Source organism: Hipposideros armiger, unplaced genomic scaffold (assembly GCF_001890085.2).
Source record: "Hipposideros armiger isolate ML-2016 unplaced genomic scaffold, ASM189008v1 scaffold_1262, whole genome shotgun sequence".
NCBI lineage: Eukaryota > Metazoa > Chordata > Mammalia > Chiroptera > Hipposideridae > Hipposideros > Hipposideros armiger.
The window spans coordinates 149,739-168,245 of NW_017732612.1; the positions used below are offsets into that span (position 1 = coordinate 149,739).

Genomic DNA, 18,507 nt, shown 5'->3' on the forward strand with positions numbered 1-18,507 from the left:
CAGCACAGGTGATGAGGCCGATCGTGCTAATGGGCCCCGCAGGACACTTACTACATAAGACTACCTGGCCAAGGCTTGAAGATGTAGCAGATCAACCTAATACATAAAAACAAACACAGAAAGAAAGCAAAAACGAGGAAACAAAGAAATATGTCCCAGTTGAAATAACAGGAGAAAACTCCAGAGAAATAACTAACCAAAGCAAAAGCGAGCAACATACCAGATACAGAGTTCAAAAAAATAATGGTTATAAGAATGCTCAAGTAACATAGTGAGAACTTCAACAAAGGCATAGCAAGCATAAAAAAAGGATATGGAGATGATAAAAAATAGTAGCCAGATGTGAAGAATACAGTAAATGAAATGAAGAATACATTAGAATCAACAGATTCGATGAAACAGAGGAACGAATCAGTGATTTAGAAGATCAGGAAGCAGAAAACACCCAATCAGAAAAGCAAAGAGAAAAAATAACCTAAAAAAATGAGATAGTTAAGACACCTCTGGGACAACATGAAGCAAAACAACATTTGCATCATAGGAGTACCAGAAAAAGAAGAGAGAAAGCAAGCGATTGAGAACCTAATTGAAGATATCAAGACTGAAAACGTTCTGACCTGGTGAAAGAAATAGGCATAAAAGCTTAGGAAGAACAGAGTTTCAAACAAGATAAACCCACACCAAACAGGCCCACACCGAGACACATTATAATTAAAATGGCAAAGGTCAAAACAAAGAGAGAATCTTAAAAGCAGCAAGAGAAAGGCAATTGGATTACTTATAAGGGAACTTCCACAAAATTGTCAGCTGCTTTCTCAACAGAAACTGCAGGCAAGAAAGGATTGACACAAAATATTCAAAATAATGAAAAGCAAGGACCTATAACCAAGAGTACACTATCCAGCAAAGGATATTATTTAAAATGCAAAGGTAGATAAAGAGCTTCCCAGACAAGAAACAGCTAAAAATGTTTATCACCACCAAACCAGTATTACAAGGAACGTAAGACAGACATTTTTAAGACCAAAAAAAAAATAGATCAGAAATGTGAATATTAAGATGGCAATAATTACATATTTATCAACAATTACTTTCAATGTAAATGGATTAAATGCTCCAATAAAAATCATAGGGTGGTTGAATGGATAAGAAAAAAAAAACAAACCTTACATATGCTACCTACAAGAGACACTCAGTTGAAAGACACATGCAGACTGAAAGTAAAGGGATGGAAAAAGATATGTCATGAAAATTGAAACACAACAAAACAAAAGCTTGGATAGCAATACTTATACCATAAAAAATATAGACAGTAATACAAAGGCTATAACAAGAGACAAGAAGTACCCAGTTCCAGAATCCCACTTCTGGATATTTATCTGAAGAAACCCAAAATGATACTTTGAGGGGACGTGTGCATTTATATGTCCATTGCAGCATTGTTTGCAATAGCCAAGATGTGGAGGCAGCCTGGGTGTCTGTCAATGGATGAATGGATAAAGAGGCAGTGGTATATGTATACAATGGAATATTTCTCAGCCATGAAAGGGAATCTGTTCTTGCCATCTGTGACAACTTGGATAGAACTGGAGAGTGTTGTGCTTAGTTGAGTATGTCAGAGAAAGACAAATGCAATGCAATTTTGCTTATATGTAGGGTTTGATGAACAGAATAAACAAACAAAACAGAAACAAATTCATAGATACAGAGAACATTTTCTTGGTTGCCAGATAGGAGTGGGGTTAGGGGGTAGGTCTAAAAGCAGTAGAGATAAAGAAGTACAAATTGGTTGTTACACAGTAGTCAGAAGATGAAAAGTAAATCATAGGAAATATATAGTCATTCATACGGTTATAACTAAGTATAGTACCAGGTGGATGCTAGACTTGTCAGGGAAATAACTTCTTAAATTATATAAATCTCAATCCACTATGCTCTACACTAAAAATTAATATAAAATATTACTGAATGTCAAAAACAAACAAACAAACGTCAGTGCTCAAATTTTGTCAAAAACTTGAAGAATATGGAGGGCTTCCTAATGCCTTCCATGAAGCCAGAATTACCAGGAAAACAAAGCCAAACAATGGCAGTTCAAAAAACTAAAGAAAAGTAAACTATAAACAAATATCCTTTATGAATATTGATACCAAAATCTTTGACAAAATGCTAGCAAACTGACACTATTTGAGTGTTCTGGGTTCCAGTCTACCATGTAAGAGTCTTGGAAGTTGCCACACCATCCTTATAACAAGTAAAAGCTGAACAAACTTAAAACCCAACAAATCTTGGGAAGCATAGAAGGACCTTCGCTATTAACAGCGTCGCGATGTATGGGGACTGTGTGGAGAAGGACTATCCCAACCGGGGTAACACCTGCCTGGAGAATGGATCTTTGTTGCTGAACTTTACAGGATGTGCAGTGTGAAGTAAGCAGGATTTTATGCTGATCACAAACAAATCTTTGAAAGAGGAAGATGGAGAAGAAATAATTACCTATGATTATCTGTGTAAGAATTGTCATCACGTAGTAGCCAGGCATGAGTATACATTCAGCATCATGGATGAATTTCAGGAGTATACAATGCTGTGTTTGTTATGCGGCAAAGCTGAAGATACTATCAGCATTCTCCCTGATGACCCCTGACAAATGGCTCTGTTACTATAACGATTTTTCTGCAGTTCTGCTGTCACTATGTTGTGTTGGTTCATAAAACAGCAAGCCTGAGGGTGTGTCTTACTTAGTTTATAGTGAAAATTATTTGCATTTTTCTCTGCTTAGATTTACCTATTCTTTGGTGAAAAAAAGTAATTTGGGGGATTACTATTTTCGAGAGCTGAGGTCTTCTGCTCAAGTTCCCAGTTCACATCAGAGTGAAGCATCTTTATTAGTAATTATATGGCTAAAAAAGAATGAGAATGAGAGCAGAGTGCCCAGATCTTGGTTCCAATAAAAGGAAGCAGGGCTCCTTGGATAAATGACTGATTCTGGGAATGGGGCAGTAAATATATAAGATGAGCTTGGAGCATCTTGTGCCACAAAAAGAAAGAAAGAAAGAAAGTGCTCAAAAAAACAAAAACAAAGCACAATGGTTGGATATGTGAAAGGGACAAAAGAACCAACTGAAGGAATTTCCAGTGACCAAAGCTATAATAATTTGAACAAAAAATTAAGATGCATTGGAATATAACCCAAACTTTAAAATAAATATTCATGAGTCCATACTGATAGAAATAAATGATTGAATAAATAAATACGTAAACTGGAGAGAATAGACAAATCTCCCATACAAAAGAGTTTCCAATAACATATGTAGCTACTTCCCACCCCATAAGTGTGGGTTGTGCATGGGCAACTTTCTTCCAGAGTATAGCATAGAAAGGGAAGGAAAGTAACTTGACAGTGAAAAAAACCTGACAAACACTAGCCAGGTGATGGAGATTACCGTCATCGATGATAAGCCATGTTGATAGCATGCACCCTTAATGTCACGTGGTGAGAAGTGCACTTCACCTTTATAATCTTCCTCCCCAAAACTCATAACCCCAGTCTCATCATAAGAAAGATATCAGACAAATCCCAACAGAGGGACATTTAGCAAAATACCTGACCAGTGTTCCTTAAAACTGTCCAGTCATCAGAGACAAGGAAACCTGATAAACCCTCACGGCACAGCCAAAAAGAGCCTAAGGAGACATAACGAGTAAATGTAACGTGGTGTGCTGAATGGGACCTTGCACCAGAAAAAGGACATGTGGTGAAAACTAGGGAAATCTGAATAAAGTGTGGACGTCAGTTAATATAAATAAGCAGGATGGTTTCAATCACCCCAAAGGGTTCTTAAAACATCTCACCTTGCGTAGTCGAGAGAACACTGGCTTGTATGTTGTAAACCCTGGCATTCAGGCCTGTCTGTCATTTGGTAGCCTTATAACCATTAAGCAGAGCATGACTCTGCACTTTTATTGTTCCTTTTTTCTAACATTGGGCTAATAAGAATTGATATTATACTTCCTTTAATATTGTTAGAAGATCCAAATGAATAATGAGTGTAAAATGCTTTGGAAAGCATATAAAATACTAGATATAAAGGGATGGTTTTAGTTAGCTCGTCTCATTCTGAGATGAAATTTTAAAGGGTCAGGAATTAGAAACGAAATTGTTTCCCCTTCAGATCTAACAGACTTGGGCATTCTGAACTAAGGCTTTGCTTATAAGAAAAAAAATGAGCAAAATGTTCATTGTTGATACCGGGGAAAACCTTTGCTGTATAACAGGAATGGTATAATAATAGCTGAGGTTTACTGAGTACTTACTATGTGCTGAGGTCTTTTTAAGCACTTATTTAATCCTCATTAGCTGCTCCATGAGGTAGATACTATTGTTATCCCAATTTTAGAGCCAAAAACCCTAAAGCACAAAGCAGCTCAGTGGCTTCCTCAAGGTCACACAGCTAGTACAGTGATTCCCTCTCAACACTAGAGTTCAGTGCCATGAAGTCTAAGGGGTCTGGCAAGGTTAGGAAGTGGTGGAGAATATCAGTGACCGCACTCTGAGAAATCTAGGCGTGTTGGACCAAGATTTATTCTTTGGGAAAGTTAAATCAGCTGCTCCTTAGAAATCAGTTGTTTTATTCCTGGAAAATGTTTTCCACTTTCTGCAAAACTATATCTGACCCACTGAGGAAATCATTTGGTGAAATGAATCCAGAAAGCATAGAAAATGCTTCATTACTTTAAATAGCAGCACTAAGCCCGTTACAGCCTTGAATTGTCCCTTCTTGCAATTTGAACGCTTCCAACTTAGTCATTTGGAGCTCAAGGGTACAGTTTTATATGCCCCTACTGATATCCTCATCTATTGCAGACTGTATAATTGTCTGTTTTGGAATATATACGACAAAACTTTAAAACAAGATCCTATCCATATATTTCATTATTATTTAACCAAAATTGTGCTATGTTTTGTGATTCTTTTTCATCTTCTAGAATTCTTCTCTGGATCTAATAGAATAAAGACCTTCGAACATAAAAACAAACAAACAAACAAAAAAACAACAAATCTTCTTATATCAATAGGAGAAATGAGGTCACAGGGCAAATGTTGCCCCTCAAATTAGAGGAAAAGGAGAATACAAAGAATCACTGCTTACTAGAACAGAAACTAACAAATAGGGAAACAGTGCTAGGGTAAGAAAACATGAACTGTAATTGACAAATTGCTGGAGACTCATTGTGGACAAGTCTGAGAGATAAGAACTTTAGGGGGACCCAGTCATCAGCAGTTTTCAACTTTTGAGAGTTCTTCTACCTATATCTCCACCAAGGGATCACAGTGAATATTGGAGAAAAATACTCTCATGCTTCTGGCAAGGGAATGAAAAGAGAACCATCACAAAATATGCCAGAGAGTTATCTTATTCTTTTTTTTTTGTCATGCCTCAAACTACTTTTTATTTGCAACTACATGATTTCACACAATTCTTCTAAATGACATAAAATATATTTCCTTGTGTATAAATAACTTACATACTCTCCATAAAGTAAATGTTCAAAGGTGCTAGAACAGATCGTCCACTCCTACAGTGTTCTCGTATGCAACAGAGTTGATGCACAATATATAAATACTCAAGTCCAATATTAAAAACTCAGGCACTTGACTAACTTCAATAAAGTTTCTCAAACTATATCGATGTATCTAAAGTGCATATATATTTTTAAGAAAGATATTCTCAATAACTTCTCTATAAAAATAAGTTTGATGGTTTGACCCATCTAACATTACTACTATGAATATCAACTTTTAATTTTTAACATGTAGTCAGGCTTATTCTACCTTCTCAACACCAACAGAATGGAAAGCAGCTAGTGAGGTGCTAACATGTGAGGATTAATCCAGTGATTCCGGTCACAATGCATTCCAGGAGGAGGTACCCACATTACTGGAATTGGGCGATATGGTTTATTCTTCATTCCCTGATTTGGATAACCAAATGGAACAGGAGGAGGGTAGTGACTCTGAGGGCCATTCTCTTGGTACATTCCTGGCTTTTTTCTGGGCAAAGGGTGCCACATTGGAAGCGGTGGGAATATCAGTTCTGAAATATGGTACATGGGGCTCGGGGTGGCAGTCACAGAATTGGGTTTCACTTCTACTTCCTTACTTGTTTCTTCATCTGAAGAAGAGGATCCTAAATGATAATCAGAGGTAATCGTATCAAGGGCCCTGGTAACTTTCTTGGAGATCTCATCCTTGTTCTCATCCTCATTTTCAAAGCTGGCAACAATGAATGCGTTGTTTTTCTCTCCATACCGACAACACACCTCACATGGGTCCACACATAGAGTGAGTTCCTTTGGCAAGCCCAGGTCACTCTACAGGATGCAGCTGTTCTCACAGGCTTTCAAGATGTCAGGATCAACTCTCTGAAACGTATTGACACGAATGTATCTGTAGGCCTGTCCTTTTGATGTTTTTTTTCAGGATATCAGTGATTTTTGTATTTTTCTTGAAGTATTAGAGTCAATTTCTCAGCAAACTTCTCAACAGCCTCTTTTTTCAACTTATCATGTTTTCAAACTAGCCTTGTGAAAAAGAAGACAACAGCAGCAATTTCGTTCTTAATCTTTCCTGCCGCCGCCGCCCCTCGGTGGCCGTAGATTCCGCAGCCCCAGCCCTCTCGGGGCATTGAACCGACGGTGCCGCCTCAGTGAGCCGGCGCCCAGCGGCAGGGAGCGCAGCTCGCCTTGTCCCGCGCATGCGACTCCCGCGTCGGCGGGCCGCCGAGCGCGCGCTGAGAGTGAGCGAGCGCGGACCTGAGGTCTCTCTTATTCTTATTAATAGTTTCTGCTCACAGTAGAAACTATTTAGCCAGAGCCTAACCTGCTGGGTTCTTGTCAAAGGCTAAGCAAGATCGGGCAGTGTAAATACCCAATTCCAGCTGGCTCTAGTTTTCCATGGAAAAAAGGAAATACTCAGCTTCAGCCTCATTTAGCCTTCCACATAAGAGAAGGGAAATACTGAACTCCAGCACACTCTAGCCATTCTGTCCCTCCTAAGGAGAGGGGGGACTAAGAAACATGCGTTAAGTTCATAATCTATAGGTACAAACTCACTAAAACTTTAAGACCTAAACATAGGACTATAGATGTTTCCTTTACCCGCCTCGACATGCACACCTTACCACCACATTTCTAAAGGGCCTTTACTCAATCCATCATGTCTGCGTATCAAAATAAAACTTATTGGACATGTTAAATGGGACAACACAGTCTGAAGAGACAAAGCAGCATCTGAACCAGACTCAGGTATAATATGAACGTTGGAATTATCAGACTGGGAATTTAAAACAACTATGATTAATATGCTATGTCCTTTAATGTAAAAATGAGACAGCATGCAAAAACAGGTGGGTAATATAAGGAGAGAGATGAAAAGTCTCAGAAATACAAAAATGAATAGAAATACTAGAGATCAAAAACACTATAATAGAAATGAAGAATATCTTTGATGGGTATATAAGTAGACTGGTCTTGGCTAAGGAAAGAATCTCTGAGCTTGAGGATATGTCAATAGAAATCTCCAAAACTAAAATGCAAAGAGAAAAAAAAGACCAAAAAAAACCAACCAGAATAGAATACCAATGACTGGGACCACTACAAAAGGCATAACATATGCCCAGTGGGAATACCAGAAAAAGAAGGGAGGAGGAGGAGGAGGAGGAGGAGGAGGAGAAGGAGGAGGAGGAGGAGGAGATGAAGAAGAAATATTTGAAGCAGTAAGGACTGATAATTTCCCCCAATTTAATGTCAGACCTGAACCCACAGATCCAGGATGCTCTGAGAACAAATATGATACATGGTTATCTCATTAGCACTTTTACATTCATTTCTGTGGGTATTTGATTAACGTCTGTCTCCCACACTAGAATGCACATTCTAGGTGAGCACAGACTTTATGTTTTGCTCATAATCATATTCCCAGACTATATTACAGTGCCCACCCTTTACATGGGTGTTTAATAAACACTTGTAGAATAATTAGTCTTTAAGCTTTGAACTCATAATTGGGAAGTAAGTTTGATACAAAAAGTATATAAATGTAATTCCTCTCCTTCCCATCTACATAAAAATGAGAGTTATTCTGCAAGCAGAGTTTGTGAGCTGCAATTTGACACTCATCTTCAGGTTATCCTAGCTATTGTTTTCAGTTCAGTTTCATCTTGTATATTTCTTGAACATTCCTAACTTGTTTAGTACAATGTTTCCTGTACCTGTTAGTTTTCATTAATACTATTCCAAATATAGTGTTCAATTCCTTGGGTGGTGAATGTGAAATACTTGATGCTCACCAGTCAGCCAGTGGAGGTAGAGATTTCAAGAATGGGGATGAGAGTGAGAGAATGGGGAAGTTTCCCTCAGGTCTCAAACTTTGTGGATTCGGGTCCTACTCTTGCTACTAGCTTCAAATGCATTTTCTTGACACCTGAATCTGTTTCTGCATTGCCAAAAGTAGAAGCAGTATTAAAAATACCTATAGCACAAATTATTGTGAGAATTAAATGGGAAAGTGTCCCTGGAATTACTTTTTAACCTGTACAATGACACAAATGTGCATAATTATCTCAAAGCAAATAATGTTGGAGTGAATCCTAAAATAGGAATGGGAGTGTAGACGAGGTTTCTGGCAGTCTTACAATTCGTGGGTAACTCCTTTTTCCAGTGCATTTCTATCTTGTTTTGAACTTGTTTTTGAAATGCAGCAAAAACAAACGTATCTTTTTTAAAAAGAAAGGAGGCAAAGTACTTTGAAAATCTTGCATTTAACCAGCCAACTTAGAGTCCATACTTTACCACATTTCACCTTCCCTAGCAACCTGACATTCTTAACCAAGTGCCGCCTGGTTTACTGCAGGCTGGATTTTGCGTCCTCAGATTATGATGCAGCGCCCCCTACGTGCGTGTTCAATTGTGAGGTCACAGGGCCTCTCCTAGTGTATAAAGCGGGACACTGAAGCCCATCCCAGTTGCAGCAGGCAGTGCAGGACGCTTAACATTCTGCCCCGGGGCTTCCCGAGTCCGGGTGGCTAGCGGCCCGCTGCCCACCCAGTGCCTTTGTGTCCCAGAAGATTGACGATAGAAGAGACCAAAGACGAGTCATGAGCATCCTGTTCCTCCTAGTTGGTGGACTTTTGTTCGCCTGTATGGTTGTTTGGAAAAAACGTTTTCAGGTAAAGTGTGTAAGAGAGATTGGAAAGAGATGAAGCTTAATGACTGCATGGATTGAGGGGGGTGTCTAAGAGAGTAGAAAGATAGGAAAATGGTAAAATAGGGTTAAGGGGAGGTCTCCTCATTCCACATTTTCTATTGAAAGCGCTCCAGATGTTTATTCTTTACCCCCACACTTCTCTCATCTTGACCAGTGATTTGACAGCTGTTGTCTTGTAAAATGCCCCAGGTCACTAAGTGACACGGTCAGCTTTTCACCCACTTGAAAACTACATTTGAAAGTGCCCACTCCACACCACACCACCTCCCATTTTAAGAATCTGTGCCTTCTCTGGCTTCTACTGTCCTTGTGTTTCCGTTTCCTCCCCTGTATTTTCATTGTCAGCCATTTTTATGAGAAATTTTGGGGCATTCACAAATAATTTAAGTTAACATGTGCTATTCCTCATGATATTTAAAGCTGCAAGTGAAGTTCTTTTAGGTAAGGGTCAGACAGAGTCCCAATACAGACCTACTGGACTTTCCAAGAAATGTAAGGCAAGGATATGGCATTTTATTTTATTTTATTTGTTTAAGGTATGGCATTTTAGCATTAAAAGATCACTTTCATATATATTATTTCCCTCAGTCTGTGTTTGGGAAGAACATATTTCCAAATCAAAGTAGTCATTGAACAGATTTTTAAACTCTATTTCTTAGGGGACCACAGTCAGTTTTTTTCGGTAACCAAGACCAAGAATGTTTGTTATTTTGTAGTCTTTGCCAATTGCTAAACACAATAAACTACATATGTATAATTTCCTTCCCTTACAGAGAAACATTGGTGAAATGTCATCAAATTCATCTTCTCTTGCACTAGTAAGACCATCCTCTTTTACTTGGTCAACTAAGAGCAATACTAATGCAAGTCTTACAGTCAACAGCCTTTCTCAGGATGTCTTCATTAATTTACCACACTCAATAGCCATGCAGAAGAAAATATTGGTAAACCTCAGCATCGTGGAATACAAGCTGGCTGAATTGGAACATATCCTAATTATTAAGGCTGTGAAAGATGCATTAGTTAACCGGAAGTCCATTGGCATGCTTAGAGAATGTACTGACATTAGAGGCAAACATTAAAGGCACTTTGAGTGGATTCAATTGATTATATGTGTTTATTCCAAATGAATTATTGTTTAAAAGAATAGGGGATGCCAAATCAGATACAGAATCTAGACATTCATCAATTTGCTTACTCACATTTAAACAATTGTTTCGATGTTGCTAATATATATTTTACCAGGAAAGGAATGAAAGCACAGTAAAGAAAGAAAAGTCATTCAAAAGGTTTTTTTAATAAGCTAGAGTCAAGAGAATATAGTTGACATATAGTGATTTTAATTTCACTCAAGTGTGAAAAACATTTTTCTCCAATGGTTTATAATATACTACTGAATATGTTTCCAAGTTTGCATTAAAGTAAACAGGATTTGATGGGATACTTTCAATTATGCATAATACTCTTTCTTACCACTGTGGAATCTGTATAATAATAAGAGCTATTATTGAGCACTCTAAAATACACCAGGCACTCTGTTAAGATCTGTGTTTTACACCCTTGTGAAAATAGTCACACACACACTCTTCATGGTCAGCTCTTGACCCCCACACATCCAATTAGATAGTATTTCATTAGAAATGTACCTCAATCTTTTCTGAATTGCAAGACTCACCTATAGAAAACTGAATGCATTTTTCTACTTGGTGAAAAAGTCACACCTCAAATAGCACCAAATTATAATGCCATGTGATGTAATATGCACTAAAATTAAGAAAGAAATGTTTCTAAGCTCTAGTCACCCATCTATTTCATATAACATTTTATAAAATCCAGGGTAACTGAGGAATTAACAATCTGTCCAAGTTCACTAACAGCATTTGACCTACTCTCAAAGAAAAACCTCAAAATATCTAACATGAATTCACCTTTTATACACATGTATGTAACTCACTGAGATTGTTCAATTACAGGCCTACATATTTATCTATTTTCATGCCTCTTCTCCAAAACAAATTACCAGTATAAATAGAAGAAATACCTTAATCACTTTCTACTTTAGTCTTTCCATCAAAAGGGAAAAAATTGAAATGTATAAGAAATGAAGGTTTAAAATTATCCCTTTTATTCCTTACTTGCCAAGAACAAAAGCCAGCAGTGGCATATGTGATTCTTAAACTGTTTAGAGTTACAGATCCCTTTGATATTCTGATAAAAACTATGGACTCTCCCTCTAGAAAAATTCATGTTCATGGAAAATATTACATATAATTGCAGTTCTATACATTCTCTGAAGCCCAGGTTAAGAACCTTAAGAACAGCTGAAAAGTTTCTTACATATTGTGGCAATGTTCATATTACTAGGCTGTGATGCTTAAACCAATTGTTGACATGTAATCAGTGTATAAAACAATTAGTGATATAATAAAGTTTAATCTTTTGTAAGGAAACTTGGGCATAGGACTTTGTAATTTGGCTTCTCTTGTTCTTGACAAGTTTAACAAGTTTATCTCCTATAAGTATGTAAATAAGTTACCAGCTGTAGTAGTAACTTATTCAATAAGACAAAAATCACTCTACTTGATCTACTAACTATATTACAACATAAGATCTTATATTTGATTAAAGCAATTTACTCTTAGTATTTTGTTCTATGTTCTATTTAAAATTAAACTTAGATTTCAGAGAGTATAATGAACTTAATTTTGTAAAATACAGTATAAATTAAATGGGTCATACTTTTCTAAATATAACTTAAGGGATACATCATATAGGGAAAGAAGTACTCAAAGATTCTCGATTCCATTTTCTGTATTTACAACTTACTGGCCATAGGATCCTTATTTTTCTATCTTATTTCACTATTTGTAAATAAAGAACATAACTACTAAGTTCACATAGAAAAAGTGGGCCATAACTACATGAAGTTTTTTGACATATTGGATCAAAAGTATTAAAATACAGTCTTCATATTATATACATAATCCATTTTCCCCATGTATTTATGACATTTCTAATTAAGTGAGGCTTTCAATTTTAACACTTCTTTTTAAATATGTGATTTATTTTCTCCAGCTTTATAGAAAAGAAAGACTGTGTACCAAGAAAATATAAGCAAGTAATATTTAAAAACTTGCATAATATAAAATATAACTATTTTCTGAATAACCAGCTCAAAATAATGCTGTCAATACATTAGAAAAATATTATGGTAATATGTACAAAAATGTTATTGTGAAATAGAGACAGCAGTGTGTGTGTTATCCAGATAGATAATCTAAAAAGAAATTTAATAAACACATTGCTAAACATGAGTAGATTCACATTTTGATATACATTCCTGCTTAAATTGGGAAAAAAGCTTGTTCTACTATTATGAGCACAATATATACATTTTTCTACTTGATTAACATACAAATAAATAAAATTTTCTTCTATTCTAAGCTAATCATATTACACAAGTGCATGTTTTTAAAAATTAGATCTCATTCTAGCTTTCCACTGCCACTGACAGTAGGTATTTCATGATCAGTCTCTTTGATAGGGTCTACCATGTCTTTATATCTCTCCCCACGATGTCGTTCCAAGTACGGACCCCAGTTAGAAGCTGGTCTGCAGCAACTTACAATGCGCTAAAATGAAAACAATTTTAAAAAGCTTATCTTAGAAATCAATTTCTACATTCTGTAAATAAACCATATAAAAATACATTTTCATTTTATCATGTTAAATTTCATTGTCTTGGCTTTAGGGTGACATTTAGGTGACCATATAAACCATTGTATACCTGGGAAGTTTCAATAACCAAAGAAAGAAAGATCCAGGATAAAACCATTGATCTGGATCCATTCTTGGATGGGTTTGGGAATTTATTATCTGATTCCTGAGCCTACCTTGTTATTGTCCTATATCCTAGTAAGATACCATAATCAACTCTGTTCCCATAGGCCTCTATGATAGGGGTATGCCTCAGTCTAGTTTGTGTTCAAGATAATTTACCAGCCTTTTTCCAGTCTAGACATACTATTAGGACATGAATGATAACCAGATCAGATTTTGAAAGTGAAGATTATAGATATAAGGTAAAAAGGTCACTTGTTTTGCATCCTCTTGAGGAACAACTTAGTACAAGTATATGGATCATACTTTTTATGTGCTAAGTGCTCTAATAAGACCGAAGGCTACAGCAACAAGCAAGACAAGACACTTAATTAAAGGAGCTTATAGTCTAGCACAGGGAGACATGCAAATATGTGTATAGTATAATACAATGTTATACACATAATAACGGATGTTTGTATAAGGTATAGATGTAGCCTAAAGGAAAGAGTGATTAATTTGATCTCATTGTCATAATTTCATATTGCCACCATTTGGGTAAATTAATCATTGATTTGATCATAAGTACTTTACATGAAGTACAAATAATATTAATTTAATGTGCTTACTTGAAAGATGTTTCCTTTAGCTTGAATTATTTTTATGATAGCCATAATTGGAATCCAAATAATGCAGAAAATAATCATACACCAGCCTAGAGCAACTCCCCAGTTTGGGTATGGAATTCCAGCATAAACAGGTCTCTGGAATTTCACAAGTGACCAGATCAAAATTGCCTGTGAATGCAAAATATGAAAAGACAATGTAAAATATTCGACTTTATTGTACTAATGATTTCCATTGCACTAATTATTAGCAATTTGATTTCATTCCTTAGAAATAATTTATCAAAAGCAATTATAATGAAAATACAGTCAAGCAACTAAGACAATCATGTAACTAGCCAGAAAAATAACAATACTAAATGAACCAAACTAAATAACTTGTATTGTCTTTGAATAGATTCTTCCAATATTAGCACCTTCATGTATTTATAAAAGATAAAATATTTGTCCAACATGTAACAAAATACTTTACCATAAAATATAAATGATTGAAAGTAAAATAATATCTGAAATTTTATGTTACTGAAATTTAACTTTTGTTTATAATAGCATAGTATTATTCTATGACATAAACGAGCCAGCATATCAACTACTTCAGTGAGAATGTAAAGTACACTTTAGTGAACATGCTCTGCTCCTTGCTCAGCAATTTTTTTATTATTTTCACTACATTGACCATCCCTTACTCTACACCCAAACACATGCATTCACACACTGCTAGTACATATTTACCAAAGCACAATTCACTTAGAGCCTTTTATTGAAGAAAAAAACAAGTTCAATGTAAGTTTGGGTAAAACAATGAAATGTGAATCTTAAAGCTGAAAACACTTTAAGGCTAAGTTTTTAAAAATGTCTTTAAAAACATACTATACATGTTGTAACATCAAAGATAATTATGTATTTAGAAGTCTTTAAGCAAACTAAACAAAATAATCAAAACCAAAGATCGCCAAGTATTTTCTTTAAATATAGCTTAGAATGTCTTTAAAATATAAGAATTTTTATAAATGAAATAATCCAAAATAGCAAGAGTAGGCAAAAGCTGTGCTTGCCTCCCTCCATGTCGACATTAAATTACAACTAAATTATAGAACAATCAATCTGTAGAACCATCTGAAGACTAGCTGAACAGAAGTTCTATAACTAAGAATATAAAGAAGCTACATCAAGACTGGTAGGAGGGGCAGAGATGAGAAACGGGCTGGCCCCGCACCCTTGTGTGGCAGTTGAGAATCAGAAGGGATATCTCGGCTGCATAGGCACCCCCTGAGGAGCAAGTGTTCCCAGTTCCACACCACCAGTCCAGACCACCAGTGCCAGGGGTAGGAACCCCCACAACATCTGGCTATGAAAAACAGTGGGTATCCATCTGTTGAGTGAGAGAGAAGGCTGCTGGAAAACCAGGCATCCTCTTAAAGAGCACGTGTACAGATTCACTCCCTCCCAAGCACTCACTCTAGTCTCCAAAAGAGGGATGGTGGCTCGGGAGGTGCAATAGACATACAGGGAGAAACTGAGTTGTGTGGCTTTATGAAGAGGGCGGGAGGGACAGCGGCCATTGTCCCAGTGTTGAGCCATCTTCCTATGCAGATTATGGTTGTGTGACATCTTTCCTATGTTGAGCCCTACCCCCACAAGGACAAATCATGGTGAACTCTGATCACCCTACCCTTGTGACTCCCTGGGACTCCACACCACCCAACTCATGAGTTGGCACTTTGAATGTTGTAAGGCTGCCAGCCATATCCCATGCACCTCAGGAGGCTCTTTCAATAACAAGCAGTTGCCTTCTGCTCCAGCACCACAGGAGGCCCTTTTGGCAGCAGAGACCCAGCCCTGGCCTGTCTTTCCTGAGAAACTCTAGGGGATCTGCAGGTCCCAGGTGGGTGGCAGCTAGCCTTGGTGTGCCCTGGGCCTTTTGCTGAACAGACCCAGGTTTGTTGCTGGTGGTAGCCATTCTGGGTTCACTTTGTGGGATCTCACCACATGGCTCCAGGTTCAGCAGAGGTAGTGACCAACCACAGATTGCTTTATAGCTTTGACCAGGTAGCTCCAGGCCAGTAACAGGCAGCAGCTGACCTTGACCTAGAGAGGGTCCACTCCCAAGAGGCCCCAGAACCAACACACTAGAGGCCAACTTCAGACCACAATATAGCACACCTACTTAGCCCCACAGGTGTTAGCCAAAGGGTGGTCTTGGCAGGCACCAGAGCCCATTGGGGCAAATCCTGCTCTGTGGGATCAGCTCCCACGCAGCAGCTAATATACTGTGGGCATGCCAGGCCTCAGCCAATCACACTGAGGGTCAATCCGACTCACTGACATGCCAAAAACATTCAATGCTTAACTACAACAGGAGGACATATACAACCCACAGAAGGGATACTCCTGGAGCACCCAGTGCAGGTGATGAGAGAAAGTGTGCCACTTGACCCACAGGGCACCTACTAAATTAGGCCACCCATCCAAGACTCAGACACATAGCAGATATACCTAATACATACAGCCAAACACAGAGAGGCAGCCAGAATGAGGAAACAAAGAAACGTCCCAAATAAAAGACAAAACTCCAGAAAAAGAACTACACAAAATGGAAGCAAGCACCTATAAGATACAGAGTTCAAAACACTGGTTGCAAGGATGTTCAAAAAACATAGGGAGAACATCAACAAAGAGATAGTAAACATAAAAAGTGATAAAGACACCATAAAAAGAACCAATCAGAAATGAAAAATACAATAACTGAAATCAAGAATACACTAGAAGTCAGGAGAAGGTACAAGATGGCAGAATAGGTAAATGCTATGCTAGCCGCCTCTCACACTAAAATGACAACTACATTATAGAACAGTCAAACTCTTGAATCATACAAAGACTAGCTGAACAGAACCCCTATAACTATGGATATAAAGAAGAGGCCACATCGTGATTGGTAGCAGAGGCTGAGATGCAAAACAAGCTGCTGCAAACCCACAGGTAGTGATTGAGCACTGGTGAGGGACACCTTGGTGGCAGAGTATGCCATGAAGAGTGAGGGGTCCCAGCCCCACATCAATGTCCCCAGCCAAGGGGTCCTCTGACGGGAAGAGGAGTCCACACATCTGGCAATGAAAATTAATGAGGTTTTCATCCATCAGTCCCAGTGAGACAGAAGGTGGCTGGAAACGTAGATGTCTTCTTAAAGGGCCTGCATACAGACTCACTCACTTGTAAGAATTCACCTTGTGCTCCATCACTGAGGTGGCAACTCAAGAGGCACCAGGCACATACAGGGAAAGACTGAGTTGTGTGATTTCAGGTTTAGGGCTGGAGGGACAACTGCTATTATCCTTGTGTGGAATCCACCTCACATGAATACTAGAGGAGAGTGCCATCTTCCTTGTGTTGAGCCCTCCTTCAAAGGGCCAAATTTGAGACCAAATTGATCTAGTAAAATCCATGTACACACCACCTTGGTGACTCCCTGGGAGCCTGCCCCCCTCAGCTAGTGTGGCACTTCCTGGGGCACTTTTGCTTACTGCAAGGCCAGGCCCACCCCACAAGCTGCTATAGCTTTTTATAGTAGTTGTTGGCCCAAAGCAGCCTGGGAAACTTGGGGTGGCTTGTGCTCAAACAGCTTGCACTGCAACCATCCTTGGGTGGCCCTTGGAGACCTAAAGGCCTGACATAAGTGTTGGCTGGCCAAAGGGCTGTATGGGCAACTTGCAGGGTGTCCATAGGCTCAGAACTGGTGCAACAACTAAACCTGGATTAACTTTGTAAAAACCACTGGCCACACCCTGACACCCTGAGACCCTGACCCACCTAACTCAGGTGGCATTGCAGGGAGTACTGTCAACACTTGGTCAACCAGCCTGGCCCCTGTACCTAAAGAGACTCATTCAGTGGCTGGGCCTTATGGGGAGCCAGCAGGTGGCAACAGGCTTAGGAGGGCCCTGGGCTTTTTGCTAAGTTGCCCCAGGCCCAATACTGGTGGCAGCCAACTTAAGATCACAGAGAGGCAAGCCACATCGACATCCAGGTCAAGTGCATGCCACAGCCAACTCAATACAGCTTTGTAGTTCCTACCAGGTAGCCTCAGGGCAATCAGAGTCAAGGCTGAAATTGGCCTGCAAGGGAGGGCTACCAAGTGACACCAGAAACAGTACACCTAGAGGCCAGCTTCAGACCACACCAGAGAAATATCCAATTAGTTCCACATGTGGCAAACTCAAAGTGTGGTCTCAACAGACATCACATTGAGGCGAATCCCTCTCTGAGGGGTCAGCCCCTACACAGCAGCTCATATGCTATAGGCATAGCCAATACTCACAGCCAGTCAACTTGAGAGTCAATCCCACCCACTTATGCAACAAAAGCAATCAAAGGTCAAATATAACAAAATAATACACACAAAACACACAAGGGACACTCCTGAAAAGCATGCACAGGTGATGAGAGAGACTGTGCTATTGGACCACACAGGACACATACTACATAAGGCCACCCAACAAAGACTAAGAGACATAGAAGATCAACCTAACACATAGAAGCAAACACAGAGTGGCTTCCAGAATGAAGACACAAAGAAACATGTTCCAAACAAAAGTACAGGAATAATCTCCAGAAAAAAGAATGAAAGGAAATGGAGGCAACCAACTTATCAGAGACATAGTTTAAAACACTGGCTATAAGAACGTTTATGGGACCGGCCGAGTGGTGTGATGGTTAAGAACTGGCTTGGGACGCCAGAGGGCCCCGGTTCGGATCACACATATGAGGGCCAGTGACACTGCCCTCCACAGCTAAGAT

The 18,507-nt window shown here is 38.6% G+C and overlaps 2 protein-coding genes and 1 pseudogene across 2 annotated transcripts in view; 1 reads left to right on the top strand and 2 right to left on the bottom strand.

Moving 5' to 3' along the window:
* Window positions 1-5,861: 5,861 nt before the first annotated feature.
* LOC109377027 (protein BTG3-like) lies at window positions 5,862-9,021 on the bottom strand (annotated as a pseudogene).
* A 137-nt stretch (window positions 9,022-9,158) lies between these two features.
* CT83 (cancer/testis antigen 83) lies at window positions 9,159-10,350 on the top strand. Its single transcript, XM_019633235.1, has 2 exons — window positions 9,159-9,230; window positions 10,042-10,350. The coding sequence occupies exons 1-2, from the start codon at window positions 9,159-9,161 to the stop codon at window positions 10,348-10,350; spliced, it is 381 nt and encodes a 126-aa protein (XP_019488780.1).
* Window positions 10,351-10,545: 195 nt separating this feature from the next.
* The window catches only part of SLC6A14 (solute carrier family 6 member 14), a 50,598-nt gene continuing 42,636 nt past the window's right edge, over window positions 10,546-18,507 (bottom strand). Inside the window, exons 12-14 of the mRNA XM_019633237.1 lie at window positions 14,930-14,982; window positions 13,717-13,884; window positions 10,546-12,900 (exon numbers count right to left, since the gene is read on the bottom strand). Of these exons, the coding sequence (XP_019488782.1) occupies window positions 12,754-12,900; window positions 13,717-13,884; window positions 14,930-14,982 (368 nt within the window). The 3' untranslated portion in view covers window positions 10,546-12,753. The remainder of the gene's footprint in view (window positions 12,901-13,716; window positions 13,885-14,929; window positions 14,983-18,507) is intronic.